This window comes from Corapipo altera, unplaced genomic scaffold, assembly GCF_003945725.1.
Source record: "Corapipo altera isolate COAL_440 unplaced genomic scaffold, ASM394572v1 165, whole genome shotgun sequence".
Lineage (NCBI taxonomy): Eukaryota > Metazoa > Chordata > Aves > Passeriformes > Pipridae > Corapipo > Corapipo altera.
In genome coordinates, this window is record NW_020884954.1 from 1,814,206 (window position 1) to 1,839,617 (window position 25,412).

General features: G+C 50.6%; 1 protein-coding gene across 2 annotated transcripts in view; it reads right to left on the reverse strand.

Annotated features, from left to right (window-relative positions):
• Positions 1 to 1,616: 1,616 nt before the first annotated feature.
• Positions 1,617 to 25,412, reverse strand: part of MAP6 (microtubule associated protein 6) — a 32,126-nt gene continuing 8,330 nt past the window's right edge. The window contains exons 2-5 of one of the 2 annotated variants that reach the window (XM_027663625.1): positions 14,148 to 14,361; positions 12,140 to 12,336; positions 6,162 to 6,223; positions 5,763 to 5,967 (exon numbers count right to left, since the gene is read on the reverse strand). In XM_027663625.1, the coding sequence (XP_027519426.1) occupies positions 6,208 to 6,223; positions 12,140 to 12,336; positions 14,148 to 14,361 (427 nt within the window). In that variant the 3' untranslated portion in view covers positions 5,763 to 5,967; positions 6,162 to 6,207. Of the gene's footprint in view, positions 1,883 to 5,762; positions 5,968 to 6,161; positions 6,224 to 12,139; positions 12,337 to 14,147; positions 14,362 to 25,412 lie in introns of those variants that run through there. The other variant, XM_027663624.1, reaches the window with a different exon arrangement.

The window sequence follows — 25,412 nt, forward strand, 5'->3', positions numbered from 1 at the left end:
ACCTCTGATTCAGAGACAAGCGATGGGCCCCGAGACATCAGAGAGCAACAGCCAGGTCCTGCTTTCCTGGGACACCAGCAGCTCCAGGGAACTGGAGCAAAACCTCCTGCAGGCAACCAACTGGCACTGGGGCTTTGGACTGGTGTCCTCTCTAATAATTGTGCAATCATTGTAATTATATACCAAAAAAAAGTTAATTACTTAATCATGGACCCTTCAGCTACCGAGCCAGGCAATTATTCCCAGGCATGTAATCTCCAGCCTTTGTGCTGAGGAGTTCATTAGTCACTATTCACATCTTCTCAGAGGTGCTTTGCAATGGTTCAGTGATTGGATTTACTCCAATTCCTTCTTGCCTTGTACAAGCCACATCCTGACAAATATTCCTCTGTGGTTTATCCCTTTAACAAGGAGGTTCTTTCCAACCTTCCTGTTACCAGAGGGGATTCACCACAATGTGAACATCGGGAGCTTTGAGGCAGTTTTAGGTTCCTGATTTTCCTTCCAGGTCCTTCTGGGTGGGTGTCTTTTGTCCCATGTTTGTACAGGATTAATAGAAGTGATCAGTGCAAAGGAAGGAGATTGGATCTCCTAAATCATCCACTCCTTCTAAAGGTGGTCCAGCCACCTGGACTAACTCCTGCACAGAACAGGGGGCTGTGTAGGAGGAGTACTTTGGAGGGGGAGGCGTGTTATGGACTCGCATTTTCACTTCAAAATACTCGAATGACTTCTCCCACCCCAAGGCAGTTTTCTTACAAACTAGACCCAGCAAACCAGACCCTCTGGATCTGGAAGGCTCTGGAGCTGCCACACTCCATGGACACTGCACAGCCCTCCCCACCTCCTTGCATAACTCATTTGGGAAGGAAAAGCAGGGTTAAGCTTCTGCTCAAAGTCAAGGCTTTAGGAAAATAAACCTAATCCCAGGTCTAAGTGTTATAACACTTCAGGCCAAACCTGGAGGTGTTTCCTGGAGTGTGCTGGGCCAGTGCCTTGCTGGAATTGCAGCCTGGGGACTCCATGCCCTCTGGAGGGGACGGGCTGTAGGGCTGGGCTGCATCCCCCACCATGTGCCACATGCATCCTATAGAACCATAGGATCATTAAGGTTGGAAAAGACCTTCAAGAGCATCAAGTCCAACCTCGTGGACATAGGGAGCCTCACCCAGAAAATCTGGGCATACCCAACAACCACGAGCCAGCTAAACTCTTCCTACAGCAATTCCAGCTGGTACTTCACAGTTTTTCAGTTAAACACTTTTTTAGAAAATATGCTGATAAGAAACACTGATTTGCCAGCAAGTTTGGGTGTCTTGTCCAGCACTTGGTAAGGGGACTGGAGCACCTCCCCTATGGAGACAGGCTGAGAAAGCTGGGACTGTTCACCCTGGAGAAGAGAAGGTTGTGTGGAGACCTCACAGCACCCTCCAGCTTCTGAAGGGGCTACAGGGAAACCAGAGAGGGGCTGTCCAACAGGAACTGGAGTGACAGGCCAAGGGGGAGTGGGTACAAACTGAAAGAGTAGGTTTAGAATAGATATTGGTAAGAGACCCAAGTGCTGTTTCACAGCTACAAATAAAGGGAGAACTGGACTCATTTCTCTTTCTCTGACTTTACTGTACTTACATCAAGGCACAGACATGCTAAACTTCATCACACAGCTCCTGGTGACATAACTCCATGTTCTTGAGAGACAGGAGAAGGTGTCACTGAGCTCTGCTCGCCGGCTCTATTGGAGGCCGCCAGGCCATACACATTCCATGCAGACTATCCGTGTGCTCCAGCGGCTGCTCGGAGGAGTTCCCGACCTCACGAGGGTTGGTCCTGCACCAAGGTACTTGGCTCTTGCTCTGTAGCACCAGGGTTTTTCTCAGGGCTCCTGGAAGCAGAGAAAGAGCATCATTGCAAAGCTGCCAGAGCGATCAGCTGGTGAGGGCAACACGCTGCCACCCCAGGGCTGGGGTTTGTCCCGTGCCCAGGGGCCCTGCAGTGCCCCCCAGGCACATGTTTGGTGTGTCCTCAGGCTGCTTGGTGAGGCTGGTCCTGGGCCCTGCAAGGAGCTGCTCCAAAACCCATGGATGTCCACAAAACTGGGAGGGCTGGGGCTCTGGACTCCTCGTTGAGCTGTGAGCAGGACCATGCCCACCATCAGCTCCAAAACGTGCTTGCCAATTGATTATAACCTGCCTGGAACGGGTTTGACACCTCGCTGTGTGACTGCCCCCCAAAGCAGCAGCTTGTTCCCCTCGAGGTGTGTGGGGGCGTGGAAGCCCTGTCCCAGGGGAGCCAAGTTCTCGTGCTGCTCAGGAAGGACCTGGCTCCTCTCAAAACAACCAGCAGGAAAACAAGCCCAGCCCACATATCCTAACCCCAGTGTGAGAGCATCCCTCCTCTTCCATGCCCCCAGGAGACACCAGGGGGTGAGGGTTGATCCATCCAGGCACTGGATGCCTGCTGGGATCAGCTCTGGAGCCAGCCCTGTACCTAAGGTGCTGGAGGAAAGGCTGGGTCTTGCGGAAGTGCAGAGGGAGGGACGGGGAAGGAAAGAGCTGCAGGGAACAAGAGAATCAATCTTCATTAGGAGAGAGAAGGAGGATCTGCAGCGATGAGGAGAGAGGTGTGATGGATGGGGAGGGATCTGTGAGGCTGCAGAAAGGCAGAAAGCAGATGGAGAGGCAGGAGAAACCTGCTTGGCTTTCAAATGGGCAGCTTTACACGGTGGTTGCATCAAGGCTCTGTGGAGACGCCCATTCACCCCCCAGCCCCACGCTGTCTTTGTGCAAGGAATGGTTCCAGCTCAGAGGAGGGTGCTGACACCATGGCCAGGAGGCCAGGGGCTGGTGACCATCTCATTGGCCCATGAAACCAGCCCAGCCCAGACACAGGAGTCCAACCATCCCTGCAGGAGAGGCTCGTGGGGCAGCACCATGTGGAGGAACCTGGCAGGACCATGTGGAGAAGCCTGGCAGGACAGCTCTCCCTCAAATCCTCACCCTGGCCCTGCCCTGTGTGCTGGCCATGAGGAGCCCTTTGCTGCCAGAAGCTGTTGGCAGAGGTTGGGAGGAAATCTGCTGAGTTCTTTCCAGTTCCTATGGGCTTGAGGTGAACCCAGTAGCGTAAATCAGAGGATTAGGGGAAAATGCTCAGGCTGTCCTGTGCCAGTGTGTATGTGATGATCCAGGCTCAACAGGATCCAGGGGAGCCAACACCTCTCCCTTGGTGTCCAACCCTGCTCTTGCTGCTGTCCTGCATTTCAGAATAGAGCTTGGAAAGCAAAAACTCAGCTCTGAAGCAACAAAAACTCTCTGTCATCCATCAACATTTTTCCTGAGCCCTTGCCAGAGTCACCAGGGGACTTCTCAGCAGCACTGGGAGGCCAAAAGCTGGTGCATGCAGTGTATGTTCTTCATTTTAATCTACTGGTTCTCTTCCCATGACTGGCTGCATCCTCCAGCCATGGATTTCAGGCTAAGACCCAGCCTCCTGGAGAAGAAAGAGTCTGTGTCCCATCCCCATCTCCATCTCCACCTCCATCTCCATCCCCTGGTTTCCTCTTTGTTTGCACTGGATACAGACAATTGTGTGACTGTCTGTCCCAGTAAAGCTCATTCCAAACTGGGAGGAGTGTGAGAGAAGGTGATTCCATTTTTGTCTCCAGGGCCACCAGAGGATGCAGAGCAGGACCAGCCCTGGTTGCTCTCTGCAGGGCTGCACAGCGAGGTCTGGCCCTTGGCAAGAGGGAGCTGGGAGGGTGCAAGGCAGCATTCCAGCCTTGCTCTGCACCCCAGCAACCAGAGGGGCTGCTGTCACTGCACAGCTTGGGGGAGACCTGGAAACCTGCCCCAGTTTGGGGCCAGTGAGGTCTGAAGGAGGAGAAGGTGCCTGGTTGTGAGATCTGAGCTGACGGAGGTGTGAGGTGAGCAACAAGGACCTCTGCCCTTCAGAGTTCAAACCAAGGTCTGCCTGCAAAGCAGCAGATAGAGAAGCTCTTCCAGAGCTCTGCTGGCACAAATCTAAATGCCAGAAGACTTCAGTGGACTCCCAAGGTCGGCTAGGGACCTCAGTGGCACATCTAGTCCTGGCCTGGGATGGAGGAAGCAAATGTTCAGGGCACCTTCTAAGCCACAAGAAACCTCCTGGGCATCCATCTCTGGAACATGCCAAGCCAGCTTCTGCTGCTTGCCCTGGGAGATGCATCTGCTTGGGCTTGCACTGACACACTTGTGCCCACTGTTCTCTGCCCCAGAGCAACACCGTTCCTTTACCATCAGCTGCTTCTGCTCTGGGCTACAAGAGTTCTCCTTCACTCTCCTCGGCTGCTGCATTTGTTGAGCCACCTGGCAGCACAGGACACCTCTGCAGGGAGCTGGAGGAAGGCCAACCTCTTTATCAGATGCACCAGGGTGGCAAGGGACAGGAGGTGCTGCAGCTCCAAGTGTGCCGGGCTCCTACGCTGCCAGCAGAGCTCATCCCTGGGGCTGTAAAAGAGAGAAACAAAGGTACCAGAGGACAAAAGCACGAGCAGAGTGACCCCAAAAGACTGTGGGGAGAGAGGCAGCAGTGAGAACAACTGCTCCACTGGCCACAGGGACAGGCACACGATGCACTTGCAGACACATCCAGTGAAGCCACACCAAGAAAGGAGAGAGAGAAGGGGCAGTCGGTGGGTGAGGTATCGTTTATTCCAAGCAGTGAGTGAGATCACCCGGTACAGGCAGAGAGAAAGGCTTTACAGTCCAAGAGACAGCACACGAGACACTCGCTGGGGGGAAAGGGAAGGACGAGGTCCTTGGTGGAGCTGGGAATTCAGGATGGTGTGGAGGGGAAAGGTGCTCAGGGGGAGAAAGCAAAGGGCTGGAGAAGCAGCTGTGGGACAGACGGGGAAGAGCTGGCAGGGATGAGGGAGGGGAAATGATTTTGAAGGCAAAAAGGAACAGCACCATGGGATCTGGCAGGGGTGAGGGCACTGCAGGCTGCAGGAGCAGGAGCCAACAGGGCCAGGGGTGTGTGATCAGCAGTGGAGCTGGGGGAGAGGGGTGGGAGCAGGGGCAAGGGGGGCAGGGACATGCAGTGTCCTGTGGCTCCTAAGAATGATCTGTGTCAGGAAATCAAAGGTACCTTGCTCGTGTCCCTGCTGATAAATCACAGGACAACACAATGGTCTGGAAGGATTTCAAGATCATCCAACGCCCCTGCCACGGGCAGGGACACCTTCCACTATCCCAGCTTGCTCCAAGCCCGGTCCAACCTGGCCTTGGACAATTCCAGGGATCCAGGGGCAGCCACAGCTTCTCTGGGCAAATCCCTTGGCTCCAAACAAGGTGGCCACAGCTGAGCTTGTCTTCAGTTGGGTCCTAAATCCTGAACCAGCCCAAGGAGCAGATCAGTCCAAAGGCCAGGGGCTACTCTCTGGATTTCCCTATCCTGACCATCTGGTCCTGGCACCACCAAGCTCTCCTGGGTGCTGTTTAACTGATAAAGACAGACCCACCCTCCACCCTGTGCCATGCCTGGTGCTCCTCACCCTCTGCTGGGACCCAGCTCTCCAGACCTCTCCCAGAGCCAGGCAGGACGTGCAGGTCTCCCCAGGAAGACACAGGAGACCCAGCTTTGCTCAGGGGCTTGGGGCTGCTGCATGCCACAGGCTGGGGCAGGGTGGGCAGGGGACAACAGGGAGGGGGCAGAAATGCTTCCCCCTTCCATCTCTCACACCACTGAAAGCACTGAAGGCACAGTTATCATTCCTCAGGGCTCTCACACGTCACTAAGGTCTGCCACTGCTCCTCATCCATCGTTTTCCTGGTGGCTGGTCCTTAGCTTCCCTGGAGCAGACTGCCTGCAGGGAGAGCTGGCCTTTTAGGAAGCAGAAAGATGCCTTCAATCCATTAGCAGGATTTTCTTTCATCCTTGCCTCACATCTTCTCCACAGGACCGTCAGGATCAGGGAGCTGTTCCCAAGGCACCCTGCAACAGAAAAGAGGTGTTCACAAGCAGCTCAAGAGTTCCTGACAGACCACCAGTCCTGAGGTGCTCAGAGCTCTGTCACCCCCATCCCACACCCCCCAGCTTGGGAGCAGACCCAGTGGCACTGGGGGGATTGCTCCCAGCCCAGAAAGCTCACGGGTACAAGGACAATTCCTCAATGGGATCAAACTTACCATGGCACTGCTGGAACCAGGCAGAGCTGAAGCCCATGTCTGAACATCACAGTACTTCCCAGCTGTGGAAAAGATACTGTTCTTAGAGCTGAGCACATCCATATCATCCTGTTCATACTAGAGAATTTCTTCTTCCTGCATGGCTCCTCTTCTGCAGCTGATGCCACTCTTGGGGATGACAGTTATTCCTTGGATGTTGGGAGACACAACTTATGACAGAGGCATCTTCTTAAAAAAAGTCCCTTTCTCTCCTGCACTGGCACATCTTTAAATAAACCCTAAATCCAGAGAATATTACGACACACAAGAGGCTGCATTTGTACGAGGGCTGACATGTCAGCTGATGGAACATCTGCACTCATCCTTTCACCAACCAGGGATGTAACAATGATCACTGAGGTTTTCAGAGGAAGCTCAGAGATTTGGAAGTGTCAGCACTGATACATCTCAGTCCTGTGCCCAGCCTGGAATGGAAGGATGGGGAGTATCAAGGGGGAACTTCCCCATCCCCCCATGCACAAGGATCCCAGGTGTGCACAGGGGGTATGTAAAAGCAGTTCATTAACACAGGAAGGATGGAGGCCACTCCTCCTGGGGCTGCTCAGGGCAGGCAGGGTGACACCTCTGCAAAGCCACGCTCAGGTCACAGCATTATTTAGGCTGGAAAACACCTCTAAGATGCTCTGTTATCGAGAGTTCGAGAAGAAGACTTTTGACTCTTTAAATTCCAGTTATTGTCCCCTCCCCCAGACCCCAGCACTGACCATTAGGGTGGGAGCAGGTGGGGTCCCCACCCGTGCTGCAGGCATGGAAAAGCCCCTGGACCTTTGTGTCATGGGAGAAACATTTTGTTGGCCATCATGGATTGTCACAGACAAGCCCCAAGAACGACAGATCTTTTAAAAATGAACATTTTCTCCAGTACCAGCTGTGGAGGGTAAAATGGTAAATCCCCTGACCTACAGCCCAGCTGAAACACTGCAAAGGTCACCCAGGGGTGTGTGGCTGATGGATGGATGGAGCTGGTGGGGAAGGGACAGGGAAGGCAGGGTGGTACAGCAGGACATCAGAAAGCAGCACTGGTATCAGCAGGTGGAATAAATTCAGGCAGTGATCCGTAAACCAGGCAGGGATGTGCAGTAGCCCTCAGCAGCAGTAAGGCAGAGAAGGGTTGGTGCTCCAGGGAGGTAACAGAGCTATGGTGGAGGAGAGATTTCAGAGTTATAGACCTTTAAGACCATCTAGTTGCAAACTCCCTACCATGGGACACCTTCCAGGCTGCTCAAAAATACAATAGTTTTCTTCAGGTCGGTGGGGATTTTATTGGAGCGTCCATTAAAAGAGAAAACAGGATTAAAAAATCAAAATTGCAGGCTAATTAAAAGAAAAAAAGATTAAGGTCACCATTTAAAATAAAATTGTGCCCCCAGTCCTGCTTTTTCACAACCACCATTTTCTCCAGATATCCAACACTTTCATTAATATAAAACCAGAGCTTTGCATTTCCACAGGCTCTCAAAGTGCTCAACCCAAGAACTTGCCACCTCCTTTCAGTGAGGGTTTACAGCCCCTCGACCCCTCATGGGCTTTTCAGGTGGTTTCCACAGAGTCCCAGAATGGTTTGGATTGGAAGGGACCTCAAACCTCATCTCATTCCAACCCCCTGCCACAGGCAGGGACACCTCCCACTAGACCAGGTTGCCCAGGCTTGGTTTTGGGAGAAAAGCAAAGCTGTAGGCACTTGGAAAGGTGTCATTAACATTGGAAAAGGGTGTGCAATCAAGTTATCTCATCCACATCACCTCCCCTCCCTCCAGCTCTCCGTGGGGTTTGCTCCCTGAGCCAAGGTGGGCACAAGAGGGCTCAGCAGGGCTCTCACTGCACAGATCCCCTGCTCACAGACATTTCACATGGAAAATAAAGGCAAACCTGCTCCAACCACATGGCTGCACTGCCCTCTGAGTGCTCCAGGCTAGTCTGGGGTAAGCAGCCACCTAAAGGGAGTCAGGCTGTGCCTCTGGCAGGCATGGAAGGGGCAGTTTTAACAACACGAGCCTGATTTCAGTTGGAAGGGCATTTCTTTCACTAAACTGTGCTTCTTATCGAGAAAACAAGCTCCAGGAGGTGGTATTCGTCTTCAGCATTTATTTATCATTGGAAAAAGAACCCTTTGAGCAAGCAAAGATCACAAGCACGTCACAATCAATTGGCTATACATTAATTTGTGTGTGTGTGTGTGTGCGTGTGTGTGTGTGTCACTCTCATCAGAACAGCAACAAGGAGAAAGCACCACGAGGAGGTGTGCTCAACATGTTTACAAGAGACAATCCGTGATATGCAACCGAACCCAGGCCACAAAATATTAATTAGACACTTCCTATCTGCCTCCAAGAGGCGAGAGTTTGTGGAATTCGCGGGTGCCAGGTCTGCACACCGGGCAGATGGAGAAGCAGGTGATTGGTGTGCGAAGCGTCAGAGAAACAGGAGCTCAGTCAGCAAATTAGCACCATTTTGCAGAAAGGAGTAACAGTACAATACAGTCAAAATGCAAAAGCAAGCAACAGACAGCACAGGAACTCTCACACAGGGTAAAAAGCAAAACAATTTTTTTTCTTTCTTTCTTTTTTTACAAGGAAAGCAGAACATAATTACAGATCAGCATCGTGGGAGCTGCAAACACAGAACAGCAGAGCAGTTTCCCAGCGGGATCGACAAGCTCAGAGCCCAAAGTGAACTTGGAACGGCAGAGATTTGGTCTCCTTTCTGATAAACCTGAGTGGGTTGGATGGGCACAGAGCCTGGGGAGGGCAGAGTGGGCAGGGTTTCCCCCTGAGGCTCGACTCTGCTGCGTTTCCTGGCGTTCAGTGCAGTGCTAACTGTGTGCTGGGGGGGGTTGGATGCATGCTGAGACCTGCTGCACATGGAGCACAGCCCAAGGATGTCTATCCCAGTTCTGTTGCTGTTGAGAGGGGGGTCTCCAGGCCCTACCAGTCTCCCAGAAAAAAAACCCTCCAAGGGCCATTCCTCCCACCCTCAGAGAGGTGGCCAAAATAGGCGGCTCGATGGCCCTCGGGAAGTTCCTTCCCAGGGTGGGAATTTGGCCCCCTGGCTAACACTTCACACCTGGCTTTGTACTGAGCTCATGGAATGGTTTGGGTTGGAAGGGCCTTAAAGACCACCGAGATCCAAGCCCCCCTGCCACCAAAAAACTTCATGTGCTAAGGAACACAAAGCCATGCTGTGACCACTCACTGTGCACGTTCCACTCAGACACTGGGATGGATGCTCTCCATGGAGAAGGAGCAATCCCAGAGCTCATGGATGTGCAGCAGTCGATCCAGAGTCATGGAGTTGCTTTGATTAGGTGCTCTGAGCACCTGAATGATGTTCCTTGGGTAAAATTTAGTTAACCTTGAAGCCAAGGGCTAAATTCCCCCTGAACTCAAGGTGAGACGGTGGCAAAGTGTGAATGTGTCCCTTTCAATGTGACACTCGGGGCCAAAAAAAAACAGGGACAATTGTTTGGTGTGGTCTGTCCTTCTGTCAGATTGGTGTGTTGGGCTATTGGGAACTGTCTAGTGCCTTCCTGACGTGCCCTGCCTGCTGTGACACATCATCTTCAGGGCTGGTGCCACATCCTGCGACAGCAGAGGACGCTACCGAGGAGTGGGAAGATGCATGAAGCACCTCAAAAGCCAAGGAATCACACCAAGCCTTGGGAGCTCATCTTCTCTGGCCAGCTGTCCCTTGTGGGTGGGAAGAGCTGTGAGCACACCCCTCTCCCCCAGCTCAGTGCTGGAGACAGAGCTGAGCTGCTGCAGGGGCTTCTGAGCACTCAGGAAAGCAATGGTCAGTATGCACAGGTCAGCATCTCCATGAGGGCATGCACATCAAAATTAAAAAGAAAAAAAAAGCACTACATTCACAAAGATTTCCACGGTTTTACTTCCTGGAGGATTTTCCCTGGTTTCCTCCCAAACAGCGGAGGTTTAAATATATATATATATTTCTATATATGAATATATATTTTCCACAGACACAACCTGACTAGCTCATAGCACACAGTTCTAACACAGCTAAGCTTTGGAAACACACCACTGGGTTCAGAACACTACACTCACTGCTACTGGAAGGGTTAGGCTGTCAGCAAGGCAAACAGGACACGTCACACGACACACTGAACGTGGCACTTACTCAGCACTAAGGCCAGCAAACCTCACTACCTGTACAGCACAGAGCTTCCCTCCCCTTGGGAAAACTCCCTCGCAGCCTTGCAGCCCACCACTCATTTATGTTTCCAAAAAAACCCCAATCCTAACGGGGTGAGACCCCAAAAGTGGGACTCCTCATCCTCCCAACACGTCCCTTTCTCTGTTATGTTTCACATCCCTAAAACACCCTGGGCAGTGAGACTTTCCTCATCCCAATGCCTCCCTACCCTACCTCCCACTTCTCTCATCATCCTTCCCAACTGTCCTCCAGAAGTTTCACGCTGGACTTCACGTTAGGAGAGAAATTTTGGGGCTGCCAAAATAAAAAATGAGAACCCTGCACCTCGACTTGAGGCCTCTCTGCTACGGGAGAGTTTAACAGCTCAGTTTGGTGGGATCAAGGTAAGTCCTCATGTATTTAGGACCCAATCCAGGAGTCAGGCACAATGAATTTGGATTGGGACCACAGCTCTCCCAGCTCCCACTGCTGCAGTGACCCAGGTTCTGGGGGATGCAGGGCCAGTCTGCTGGGCCAGGTCACACTGCTGACAAATGGTCCTGCCCTGTTCAGAGCTTCCAAACTGGGCTGTGGGGATTTCCTGGAGTAAGGGCACAGTAAATAGGATTGGAACCCTGAGATCTTGTCTGGAGGGACTCTAGGGATCCCAGCATCTTTTTTTGTGGCCCTCTTGGGATGCTTATGAGCCCACATGAACCCCAGCAGCTGGAAGGGTCAGCACAGCAGGGGCCGACAGCTCCAGCCGACCTCGGTGCCACGGTTCTTTCTACCTCTTGGAAAGGCACCCCTGCAAACCAAACCTCCTTCTGAAACCTAACTCTGCCTGCTGGCACCCCAGGAGTGAAGAAAGCAGACCAAGATTCCAACCAAACCGGGAATAACTAAAAAGGCCCATAACCTGGGGGAAACAACAGGGAAGAACAACCTGCTGACAACCCTGTCTAACCCGCCACGGGCTTGGAAAGTCTTCACTGCTCTCTGAGCCTTCCCTCACTCAGTTTTTTACTTAAAATCAAGGACTTCAAGTGGTGCTGAGGGTGAAGCTGCCTTGATGCAGCTGGACCTGCCCCCAGCTACCCTGGGGGAGGATTTGGCCCTTTATTTCCACAGGGCCAAATGCTTCTTGGAGCAGAAATCCCACCAGTGCCACCAGGGGGAATCACTCTTGGCCACACCACTGGTTCTGATGGATTCCCAGCAGATCCACACCACTGGTTCTGATGGATTCCCAGCAGATCCACAGCACCATGAATGAACCTGATCCTCTCTGCCTCCAAAACCCTTCACCCGCCGGCACCAGTGGGAGATGACCCAACAAGGGCCAACCCAAAAAGGCCTCCTGGGATGAGAGCAGAGCCCTTCCATGGCTCCACGGGCACTTCCACGCTGGCAAAGCCCTGAAGGACCAGCCCAAGGAAAGGACCAGGCTGTTGGATGCAACCATGATCCATCACCTCCATCTCCTACGCCCTGCTCATGCATTCCCACGTCCCTCACTCTGTGCAGAGCCGTGTTGTGCAGGCAAAGCAGAACAACCTGACCTCAGAAACAAGGATTCCCTAATCCTCCTTGGAAATAAAACAGAAAAGCTTCTAATACAATCAGAACAAAAAGCAGATTAGAAGCCTCTAATTAATTTTGTGGCCTTTATTTAATCAAGTGGGTGGGGGGGGGGGGAAAAAAGAAGAAAAAAAGAAAGAAAAGGGAAAAAAAAAAATAGTAAGAAAGGAAAGTGCAGTGACATTTACTCTTTTGCCTCAGCCAGTTTATTGTTCATCTCTTTACTTTTCTCCTTGTCCTCTGGCTTTGCTGTGTTGGAGGTCTCGGCGCTCTTTTTCTTGGCAGCCCGGCCAGATGCAATCTGCTTGTCTTTGGCCTTTTTCAGGGGTTTATGGCTTGTTGTGGTCTTTTTTGGTTTGGAAGGCTTTATGCTAGGCTTTTCCACCTGCATGGAGGACAGGCAAAACGACAACAGACAAGGAGAGAGAGAGAGAGAGAGACAGGGACAGAGAGACACAAGGACAGGTGGAAAACAGGATTTAGATCAGAAACAGCACAAATGTTCCTCATCCGCTCAGCTCTGCCCTGCCACGAAGGAGGGGAGCAGCTGGGCTCATGCTGGGTTGCAAATGGCCAGCTCCTTTGCTGATGCCCTGAAGCCACAGAGCCCCTGGAGCCAGCAGAGCCCGTTGTATCCAGATCAGGACACAGCAGGATGAACAGGAGAGGGAATGTTATCAGGCATTTTAGCAATTCCCCCATCTCTCTCTGACTTCAGGAAGGGCTTTGCAAGCCCACAGGGGATTGTCTCTCTCTGGATTGGAAGCAGAGAAATGATGCTCAGGACAAAGAGGCTGCTACAAATCGCCACCCTTCCTGCGGGACAGGACTCCTCTGTTTGTTCTTAACAGATTCCCACAGCACAGGAAAATTCCTTGGGAATACCTGGGGCACAGGACACTGACTGGCACCTGGAGAAAAGTGCACAACACTGTCTTGTTTCTACAGCCCCCAAAATAGGAAGAACAGCTACAAAATTAAGGAGGAACAGAAGCCTTTAGCTCCTCCACGTCTGCCCTGCCAGCCCTCTGAGTCCTCACAGATCCAGCACTCCTGAACTCTGGGAAGGACTATAGTCCTGGTTTCAAACTGCACAGACTCCTTTCAAATGCAGATCCACCACTGCTCCTGGAAAACAAGGCTGGAAGACATTTCAGCTCAGGCCCTTCTCCACACATGTCCTGGATCTGATCAAAGCCAGGAGTGGGTACTGTCACTCTCTGTGCTCTGAATTAACCGCAGATGAAGATCTGGCTCTTACCATGCTGTTCCTGGGAAAAGGAGCAATGTGGAGTTCCTACAGTTTTAGAGGGAGAAACAGAAAGCTGCCTAGATAATCATGTGGGAAATGACAACACAAAAGCCTCTTCATCTGGGCCCTGCCCTGACTCCTCAGTTTGACACAGGGCACTACTGTCTCCAAAGTGCACCGAGCTGTTCTAGAGCCCATAGAATTATAGGATGGTTTGGGTTGGAAGAGTCCTTAAAGACCATCTGTTTGCAACCCCCTGCCACAGGCAGGGACACCTTCCACTAGCCCAGGCTGCTCCAAGCCCTGTCCAGTCTGGCCTTGGACACCTCCAGGGACCCAGGGGCAGCCACAGCTTCTCTGGGTGACCCGTGCCAGGGCCTACTCACCCTCACAGCCAACAATTCCTTCCCAATATCCCACCTATCCCTGCCCTCTGGCAGTGAGAAGCCATTCCCTGTGTTGTCCCCAGTCACTCTTCAGCTCTCCTGGAGCCCCTTTAGGCCCTGCAAGGGGCTCTCAGCTCTCCCTGGAGCCTTCTCTTCTCCAGGGGAACCCCCCCAGCTCTCCCAGCCTGGCTCCAGAGCAGAGGGGCTCCAGCCCTGGAGCATCTCCGGGGCCTCCCCTGGGCTCTCTCCAGCAGCTCCAGGTCCTTGTGCTGTTGTTCCCAGGGCTGGAGGCAGCTCTGCAGGGGGGTCTCACCTGAGGGGGCAGAGGGGTAGAATCTCCCCTCCCCTGCTGCCCAGGCTCCCTGTGGGACCAGCCCAGGGCACGGGAGGTTTTTGGGCTGCCAGAGCACGTGGCCAGGGCACGTTTAGTTCTCCCTCCACCACCGTGTCCAAGGTGGATCCCCAGCTGGCCAGAATGAAGATGCCCCAGGAGGGGACTGAAGGCAGTGGTGTCCAGCCCTGCCCTGTGGGTTGGACGTGTCCCCCCGGGTCCCTCACCTTGGGAGGTTCTTTGTAGGGCTCGCTGTAGAGGGTGCGTATCCTCCTGCGCTCCAGGTATTTGTTGTCAGCTGGAGAAGGCTTGCTGGTTTCCCCCTTGAACTGGGCGCTGTAACTGGTCTCGTGGATCATCTTCTCCTCCGGGGGTTTGTACTGGGGCTTCGCCCGTATCGCCTTCACCGGCTTGACGTCGATCCAGGGCCGGAACTCGTTCCTGAGGGATCACAGGGAAACAGGTTCAGGGATCCAGCAACGGATGGGATCCCACGTTGCTCAATGACATAGGAACAGGCTCGTTTTTTACCTCACCCAAAACCCACCGACAAATCACGAGGAATTGAAAAGAAACGTGGTCTGTTAACATCAGCCAGCCCTGGGCACCCCTCGGCCACGCCTGTGAGGAGAGAGCTGTGTGATTCCACCTGTACTGCACCAAACTGTGCTCAACAGTTCGGTTAATCCCATGCTAACAGATAAATCATTGGGATAAGCAGGTAAATAATCAAGAGAAAGCTGTCTTAGATGCACAGTCTATCAGGTGGAGCTATGGGTTCTCTTTATTAGCTCATAGTGAATTACTGAGTTACAGGGAAAAAATAACCCCATCTTTCATTTCTTTTGGACAGAGCTGCAACCTTTTGGAGGAAGAAAACCCAAACACGCTTGAAAGATTTATAACATCTGCTGGACACGTTCCACAACCTCCTTCTCTTGTTTTTCCCAGTTCTTCCCAGCACAGCACCAACATCTGCTCAGTTTTGAAGCAAACCCTTTCATTTTTCTCTCTAAAAATCGATATTCATCTGAGAATGGGGATGGAGAGACCCAAAAGTGTTGGTACCTTACGGGGGTTGTGCTCAGACACAGCCCAAGGCAGTGTTTAGGTCCTTAAAACTCCAGTGCAAGCCAGGAGTTATCCCAGCAGTGGTGAGATACAAGCCCTCTGCAGAGGGGTGAGTTTTCCTTGGAAATCACAGAGTTTGGCTTGGGAATGGTTTGGGTCGAGAGAGACCTTAAAGCTCATTTCATTCCAACCCCTTTTCATTTTCTTGCCTTAATTTCAGGGCTTCTGAGGCAATGGGATCTCTGAGCTGCAGACCCTGCCCCTCCTGCCCCGTTCCACGTTTTTGGGCTGTGTTACTCATTTTCAGCCCGGATTATGAGGGAAATGAACTCTGTGTGAGGGTACTGCCAGTCAATCCCTTCCCATAATAGCTCTGAACATCTTAATCAGCTTCAACCAAATTTGACAAATGGGCATGGGGTTATTCAGCTTTCCCTTTTATGAGGATAAGCAGCTGGAGCGAGTCCAGGGGCTCAGGAAAGCTTCAGTTTGGACATGTACACATCACCAGAGGATGCTCAGACAGGGCTGCAGAAGGTCATCCAGTGCCCTCAGGGACTGGGAATCCAGGATCCTTTCCACGTGCAGGATCAGGGCAGCTCCCTGCCTGCTCACTGCTACACTTCTCATTCCCACAATCCCTCTGGAAAATGGGAAACCCCATTTCTCTTCCAAGGCAACTGCTGCCTGCAGGATGAGCTCAATGCCTCTCTGGGCTCTGTTCATGGATGGGAATGCAAATATTGTGAGATACTCACAAATACACCCCTGAAAGTAGGTATAGTTGTCTCTGAGCCACATCCCAGCTCCTACTCTCCATCCTTAGTGTTGCTTCTACCTACATCGACTTTTTATTTTACCTGTATTTCCTAATTTCCCTCCCTCTTTACTCTTCAGCCCTTCCTGGGCTTGGACAATGCTGCCAAAGGCAGGGATACTCCCTCTTTGAGGGATGCTGTTCCTCAGGAAACCACTGCACTGAATGAGCAACACACGAATTGAAGGCTTTTCCACTTGAAGAATAACATTCCATTCCCATTTGAAGACATTCCCAACTGAAGACATTCCCAATTGAAGACTCTCCCATTCAGTGAATATCATCCATTTGTCCACAGGTATTTCTGTGCAGTCCATTGTTAAAACATCCCTCCTGCATGATGGGTTTTGAGAGAAAGGAGGAAGAAACATGTTCAAAGAACTGGATTAAAGACATGGATATATGATTGACAAACTGCTCTCCAGAGCTTGCAGAGGAGCAGAAGGAGGACACAATCACAAACCATTTACTACAGCTACATCTGATGCTCCAGGATACTTATGTCACTCAGAGATGTTGTATTATAAATTTAAATCCTCCTTATATGCAGCAAAGAAGTGAGGGGAAAATCAGCAGCTTAAAAAGTTAATTATTTTATTTTTTTTCTGTATTCTGAGAATAGTAAAATAGTAAAATAGTAAAAACACCTGTTCTCTAAGGTACAGTTGCTCCTGCAACACTAAAACTAACTCTGGTTTGGAGAGAGGTCCTGCAGTTGAGAGAATTCCCTCATCACTGCTTAACATCCTGAGGCAAATTTGTGGGGAAGGTGCCCAGAAGTTACAAATTCCTTTTTCAACCCGAAACAAGCCCTGAAAACATTATTTTCCCCCCTGTTTTCAGAACAACAGGTCATGGTGGTGTCCGGACCACTGGAGAATTCTGCACACCAAATCAGCTCTCAGAGTGTGCCAGACCCCATCCTAACAGAGCTCAGCTCCCAGCTCACCTAACCCTGAGCAAAAGCCTCGGTGAGGCAGCAGGGATGAGCCACGGAGCAGCTCCAGGCTGGATGTGCCCAACAGGCACAGCTCAGCCCAGCTCTGGAATTCTTTATCTCCGGGATCGTCACCGCTCTTCGTTTTGCTGAGGAAGATTTGAAGAGCTGCTGCTGGTCTTGGCAGGAAACAAAGGGCTTGGACTGAAATAGCAGCAAATTACAGCTCTCCTAATTTTGTGCCCGGCTCTGCTCCCAGCCTTACAAAGAATAATTAGAATTAGTGGGGAACCCAGCGCCGACCTGAAATGGAACTGGAAATGAAACTCAGCAAAAAGGAGAATATGAGGCACCAGACGACCAAGTTTGATGGGAAAAATCCCTAGGGCAGCTAAAGAGAGTATATCCAGAAGAATATTGGGCTGTGCAGGATGGGGCAGATGCCTTGCAGGTCCTCCAGGACCACAGCAGCCTGGGGAGGTGGGGCCTGATCCATGCCCGTGAAAGCCAGGACTGATGTCCACATCACTGCTCTACCCACCCCTTAGTTCATTTGAACTGCATTTCCCCCTGGCTGGGCATGGCTGCAGGCAGGGGAAGGTGACCTGAACCCCCTCCACGGGACACTGGGGCTGAGCTGAGCTCCGAGCTGCCTCTGGAGATGCTCATCCAGACCCATGTGGGCACGGATTGCCTTCATCTACTGAGCCAGAGCAAAGCCAAGGGGGGGAAGGAAGGGGAGGACAGGGCCAGGCTTAACCACTTCAAGGCTTCCACCTCCTTTGAAGGGCTTTAAAGAGAGGCTGTGTTTGTTCAGCATCAGCACGGGGTGTTCAGGGGGTTCTGCTGACAGCAGCTCCACTGGCACTGGGCCAGCCCAGCTCCCTTATCCCAGTGTACACAGACAAAATAATGAATGGTGCAGAACTTCATGCTGGAGTCCTGCACAGAGGGGTATTTCCACCTTAACCTGGAAAACCACAGCTCAGAGAGAAAAAAGAAAAATATTCATTTTTTTCACCAGGAAAAAAAAAATGATGCTTTACAAAGTGTTAGGCCTGAAGTGTTTAATTAATTCTAAAGGGAAAAGTTGGGGTTTTTTTCAGTTTCTTTAGTTCTTTCCCGTCCCATTTTTTTTCCCTTATTCTACTCAGGACAACTCAAAGGGACTATGAACCTTCTTTTGAAGCAAAACACCAAAATGCTTCACAGGTTGTATTTCAGAACATCACAGTTCTCTTTAATGTTCCCCTATCAAAACAGCAATGAAAAAACTAAGTAAAAAGTTTGTCTGGGATTTTCAAATTATTTTGCCTTTCTGGAATGTTTGCTCCTAAATATAATCCAGGTCCCTTATACCTCTTAATGCAGGAAAAGAGATGTTCAGTGACATGAAATAGTGGGAAACCTAAAATCAATGATAATGGTTGGTTGAACTCTGGAACTCAATGCCAAAGGAGGACACTGAACTCCAGTAAATAATGAAGTTTAATTAAGTCATGGCTGTTTAGCTGCATATTGAGAGTATTCAGAGTTATCTTCAGCATTTAACTGTTCTCTAAAAACCATGGGCCAAAGCAGCAGTTATTCCGTGGTGAAGGAATCTCCTCCAACCTCCCTGGTTGTGATCAGCCAAAGATACTGGACTGGCAGCAAATCCTGCTCTGAAAGGACTGCCTGTGTTTTGACCCTAAACTGTTCTCTTTCTAATGTGAACAGAAAACATCCCATTTGGACTCCATATAAACAGGCTGTGCATCCTCCTGCAAACACCAGTGATTTTAAGGACAGGCCTGAGCAGTGGTCACTGCTCAGCAAGAGCCAAACCCTGACTCCCAACCCACTTCCAGCAGGAAAGGAACTGAGGTCCCTCATCCCACTCCCCACCCCAGCCTCCTTTAGTTAGAAAATCTAATTCCAACCATCTCCTGCTGTCACTGGCCTGGCCAACACACCAGATCTGCCCCTGCCAGTGTCAGCACTGCCCTGTCCCTGCCTGTGCACCCAGTGCCCTGTCCCCAGCTCCTACATGGGTGTTTAAGGACAGCTTTATCCTCTGCTGCCTGGGCTATTCTCTTGTGCACAATAATTTACTGTAAACTGGCACTGTCAATGGTATAAAGAAGCTTCTGGTGCCCAAGATCATTGTTTCCCCAAACATTAATAATCAACCTCTAAGACACACACACCCACACAAATAAATATATATATATATATTTACACACACGTACACAGAGCAAGTCAGTTTGGATGGGCCCACATCTAATTGTGTACTAAAACAAAGTGATATATATTAATGCAGGAATTGGAAACTTGGACAGTGGACAATGGAGTGAGTGTGAGCAGGATGGGGAGGGATCAGCATGTGGGAACATCCCCAAGCACAGAACTGGCACAGAAGAGGAGCAAAGTGCTGAGCCTTCAAGAAGGTGACTTTGGCACTGGCTGAAGGAGGTTATGAGCAAGATACCAAGATTAATGTCCTGGAAAGGATGAAGTCAAGTCATTTGGCAGAGCAGAACCATGCTGTGATCCATTTATAAAAACAGCTTCAGTCAGCAGCCCACAAATCATGGATATTGCCTTGCCTGAGGGTCATGGAGCATGGACTTCCAGGGAGGAAGAATTAATAATTCTTCAGCCCAGGCTGTCGTGTTTGAAACGTCACAGACACAGGAGTGAACACTGAGAGGGCCAAGGAGTGAGGGAGAAAAGGAGCTGTGGGTGAGTAACCCCAAGAGTAACAGCCCTGCCACTGCCCATGTCTCAGTGTGGAGAAACGGGAGAGTTCAGGAGCACCCACGAGGAATAACAGCACGGAGAGGCCCATGGATGATAGGAAAGGGTGAGAGAAATCCCCACACTCAGCCTGAGTGGCCAGCCCACACCAAGCTCCCAGGGTGACACAGCCTGACATTTCTGTGCTCGCCTGCAGAAATAACCCAGCTGTAAATGTCATGTTCACCCCTGGAAAACGGGTCAGGATCGGGTCAGAGCTCTGCCAACAGCCCATTTAACAGCCCCTGTGCCTGTTCTCCAGTGGGCAACAGCCCAACCCCTCAGTGCTCCAGAAGGGCAGAGGAGTGTGAAATTTGCCACGAGGTTCAACAACCAAAGCAGCTCCAGAGCAGGGATGCTGTGACACAGCAGCATCAGGATTGGGAACAGCATTGCCACAGGCAGAGCAGGGACCTGAACAGAGGCAGGAGAGCCAAAGTGCTCCTCTGAGAGTTTGCTGGGCCAAAGAGCATCGTGGATCTGCCTCCGTTTGCAAGACAACATGTGCAACTGCACAGAAATACAGACACTGCATTAAGTGGGTTCCTGCATTAGGGCCCCACGGATAAAAGCCCTTGGGAGGAAATCTTCATGTTAGGAAAAGTGGAAGGAATTGCAAATTTAACACAGCATTGTAAATTCTTCTCCTCTTTAAGTGTGAAGGTTTTTTTAGTGTAGTTCCTGGTGAGTGCAATGGACTCATTCAAATATCCAACTGGAGACAGGGAAACCAGGAGCTGTCTGTCTCTGCTCCTCCCCATGGAAAGGGCACAAGGAATCATCAGATCTTTTAAGATGGAAAAGCCCTCCAAGATCATAGAGTCCAATTGTTCCTCCAGCACTGCCAAGGCCACCACTGACCCCTGTCCCCAAGTGCCACTTCCACATGGCTTTTAAATCTCTCCAGGGATGGAAATTCCACTGCCCTGGGCAGCTGTGCCAGGGCTGGACAACCCTTGACTAGTGGCCTTGTGAGCCTTGGCTCCAGTGAGATTCTTGGTGGGGGGATGTTTTTCAGCACCTCAGGTCAAGTGTTTGAAGACACAAATAGGAGATGAATTAAAAATGCCTTATTTCAATTTAGCTCAGGTCATGGTTTGTGGGGATAAATACAAATGAAATAATAAAAAAAAATCACAATACTAATAAAATGTGTAAATACTGTACAAGGCATAAATACATAAATAAATACATAAAAATACATAAATACTACATATAATGCATAACAATAAAAACATTGGCGCAGATATCTTTTGCAAGAACTCTGGTAGAAACTCTTTGAATCCACCTGCTGGATCCAACCTGACAAATATTTCACAGCAAACAGTTCTGCAGCTCAAGGAGCTGCATTTCCACCGTGTCCACAAGTCAGGGAGAGGGAGATGTGCTACACATCCCACAGGCAGTGTGACACCACCACAGCCTTCCATAATGCAATACAAATGTGGATTAACCCATATCTGGTCTGATCATCCATCTCTGCCATGCCCCAGGTGGGTTTGTATTTGAGCTCGTCCCACTGCTTTACAAAATTATAAAATAGTGTGAATCTAAAGTACTTTTAGCACACAAAAGTCCCCAGCCAGTCCCTTGGACAGAGGGCTGAATTCTGTTTGCCATCTTAGGCTTTCCTGTGCAATGCACCCGCTGAACTTCTCTGCAATTAAGAGGTTTTAACTCTCTTCAACTGGGAAAACCATAACAGGGCTGGGTGGGAACTAAGTAGATGAAGGAAGAGAGCTGAGGACTGAGCAAAGATCTTCAGATAAAGGATTACTGGGCTCAGAGAACGCAATGAAAGGCTGAGGCGGATTTCCCCTCCCATCTTTACCCCTTAATGCTGTGCTATTGCAAGGGCTGCAAAATCTAGTTATACAATTGATTTGTGCTGCAGACAGGAAGGTGCAGAGCTCCTTGCACGACATATGTGGAATTACTGGAAACGAAACACACGAAAATTCCCTTGAAAATTGCCCCGGGTGCTGTGGGGAAGGTTGTTCTAAAAGCAGGAGAGACTGGGACAAGGTGGAATGGCTTTAAACTGAAAGAAGGGAGATTTAGGTTGGATATTGGGAAGGAATTCTTTCCTGTGAGGTGATGAGGCCCCAGCACAGGTTGCCCACAGAAAGAGAACTGGGAGGTGGGAAAAATTCCTAGGGAAGAGGACAAAGCTTAAGATGCCCACGAATCTTTTTTGGAACCCACAAAACACAGTAGCACAGGTCACCAGGGCTGTGTGGGTGTAACAGGGAGCACAGTCAGGTCCATTAAAGTCCATCCCTTTTAACAGTGTAATACTCAATCCACGCACTTCCAGTTAACCCATCTTTCTTTACAAGCTCTCCCTGCCAGAGGGGAGGCAGAAAATTATCTGAACTGCAGGAAATTAGAAAAACTAGTGAAGGAAATGCTCGCCATTTCCCCACCCCAAGCTTGGGAAACCACCAGCACCACTTTTCCATCAGTAATGTTCTGATGGGGAGGAACCACTCCCTCTGGCTCCCCAACAGCTGGATTAGTCCCGTGGCACCAAAATGGTAAATACTGGGACCATCAAAGCTGTCTCAGGGGAGTCTGGGGAAGAGCCAGCAGAAGGCACTGGAGCAGATGGCTCTGCTGGGAAATCACCTCCTAATTAGTTAAAAACGAGGACCAATATGAGTGAATGAAGCAATTAGTGGTCACTGCAGGTACCACGCTGTCCACACCAGGAAATAAAGGGTAAGGAGGATTCTCAGAAAGCTTTATGTGGGAAATGGCGAGAAAACACGTTCTGGAAGAAGGTTATTTTACAATTAATTGGTTGTTTCCAAGGACTTCTCCAGTACCTGCAAGGAGTGCAGAGCTCTGAGAGCAAAGCTCAGCCCAAATGGGTTGTGGTTTCATCCCAAAGGTGCTCATGTTCAGCTGCTCTGACCAGGACAGAACCCCAGAAACACCTCAGGGACTCAGAGCCTGTTCCCATTTTGGGGGAGCATCCTGCATTGCCACGGCTTGGGAAGCTGATGGGATGTTCCCACCCAGGGATCTGATGCCCTGGAGTCTTTTGGCACCTCCAGACCCAGCCTGGAACATCTGCAGGAGGCTGCAGAGGGGCCACTTGCTCTGAGACAGAGCTGCACTGGTGCTCCTGTGGCCAGAGACACCAGCCTAGAGGACAGTGCCATTGTAATGTGGCTGCAAATAGCCTGAAAAATAGCTCTGGATCATGGAAATCCACTTCCCAAGAAAGACAGGACTGAATAAAAGCATCCCTCCCTGCAAGCATCACCTATCCCAAACCCAGCTGCCAGGACAGAGACGTGGGCACGGCAATCCCTTCCCTAAAGCCGAAAAAAAAGCCCCCAGGCAGGAAATCTGGGGACCAAAAATCAAAAGCATGACTTTTATAAGTCCTCTGCAAAGAACTGGGAGGAGGATTTGGCTCTTAGGAAGCACCTTTGTGGGCCCGGCAAACGTTTACAGCCTCTCCCAGCCACCTGTACCTGCTGGGTAAATAACACTGGTCTCATCTGGAAGCGAGACCATTTGCAAAAATACTTCTTCCCTTGGAGCTGTTCCAAGCTTGATGGAGAAGCACAACATGCCAGGCACCAATGTATTAAGCAGGCAGTTAACTGAGAGAGGAACTGATGGGAGCAGGCAGCATCCCTGTCTCCCAGGCAGAGCGTGCAACCCCTAAACACACTCCCAGGTTGATATTTATTGCAGTAGACAGAGCAGAAAGGCTCAGGAAAAGCCCTCCTTCCCCTCCCATAAATAATTCACCTCCCATAGCAGGTCATAAAATGTTTATATTAAGTAATAATTAAATACTGCATTGCAAAAAAACCCCCCAACAAAAATAAAAACATAAACTAATGTGCCAGCCAAGAGAAAATTCAACCCAAAGGAAGGTGGGGGAAAGGATTGTTTGGGAACTGTCACGTTGGGTTTTTTCTGCTGCAGCAGTTAAATGGGGTCATTCCTGGCTGTGCTCCGCTCAGTTTGATCAAATCCTGATCCTGCCCCAAATGATGAGGTGTTTTCCATTGATCTCTGCAATATCCACGTGGATATCCTGCTCTGGAGTCACGGAAACACAGAATATTTATATTGCAAGAGCCCTCTGAGATCATCAAGCCCAATGTTTCCCCCAGCACTGCCAAGGCCACCACTAACCCACGTCCCCAAGTGCCACATCCACACATTTCCTGAACACCATAGGGTGTTTTCCAGCCAGGCAGGGCAGGTCCTGTGGTCCCACACCCACCTCTGCTGCCAAGGGATGGGGCTTTTGATTCCAAGCCCCTGGCAGTGCAGGAACGTGAGGAGGCTGTGAGCCCACACATGGGTGGGTTGGTCCTGGTTGCAAAGACACACAAGGTCCAACATGGGATAAAGCTCCAACACTTGGACTCCAACATGGGATAAAGGACCTGGAGCATGGCAGGGAGGAGAGAGGGCAGTGGGGCAATGTTTGGTGGTCAGCAGAAGCCATCAGGATCATATAGATCAAATGTCCCTACACACACACGCCCAGGCAGCTTTTATTAAAACTGTAATTGCTTCATCCAACCTGTGCCCTGGGGAGCAGAAAGGAAAACCAGCAGCACCAAGGTCACTGCAGACAGAAAATCAATGCAGGGAATGAATGGCAATGACTTATTTTTTTTCCCTGGATTCAGAGAGGGGCTGTGGAGACACCCTGCTGGCACCTCCCATGCACAGTGTCCCTCAACTTGCTCCAGCCAAGCATTAATACACTTTTTGCTCTGGACATCCCAGTCCTGACCCCTCCCATGGGTGTCCTCAGGACTCTCTCTGGTCCGTGATTGCTGAAGGACAAACCTGAATAAAAGGATCTACCTGAGACTTGACTAATGTGGAAGGATGACACGTCCTCTCCATACATCTCAGTGCAGGACTTGCTCAAAAGTATTTATTCTTTGAGTGGTTTTGTTGTCAATTTATTATTTTTTTTAAAAAATAAAATAACATTACTGACGTGTGATTTGTGATTCCCTGCAAAACAGCTCCTGCACCAGCACTCCTGCTCACCCCCACTTCTGTGTCCTACCCTGCCCTCACCTCTCCTGAGCTGCTGCTTCTTTATTTCAGGCTATTTCTCCCACATGTCAAGATCTCTGTGAATTCCAATTCATGCAAAATGATTTAGCCAAGCACAGGTGAAGGACTCAGCATGAGTTACATGGATGAAACACAGCTCCAAGCTGGGATGGTCCTGTTGCCACGTTCTGCCCCGAAAAATCTCTTCCCTTCACTAAGGAACCAGTCAGAACTACAGCAGGAAAGCAGGGTTTAATTTAAATTTAAATTTAAATTGCCTTTGGGATGTTTAAGGCATCCTGTACCTAAAGGGGCTCCAAGAGAGCTGGAGAGGGACTTTGGACAAGGACCTGGAGGGACAGGCCATGGGAGAATGGGATACATGGGATATTGGGAAGGAATTGTTGGCTGTGAGGGTGGGGAGGCCAAGGAGAGAAATTGCAACTGGTCATAAAGGAGAATCTCTCTTGGGAGGATGAAAATGCTCCGTGTACAGGGATCAGCACATCAGTCAGCAGTCCCAGAACACGCAGGAAGGGGAATCATGGCCAGTGGGGCTGGGGAGAACCTGAGGAGCACGTTCAATCCGTGCCCATGGCAGGGGGTGGAACTGGATGAGTTTTAGAGTCCCTTCCCACCCAAACCATCCCGTGACTCTCTGATCCTGCTCCAAGCTTTATTCCAATGCTGCTGTGCCACCAGAGGCTTCTACCCACTGATGGAGGCACAACCACTGCAACCTTCAGCACCAGCCCCTCCCCTGCTCTCTGCAGGACCAGGATGATGCCCAAAACCATCCCAGCTCCCCAAAACCCACCTCAGCTCCCCAAAACCCATCCC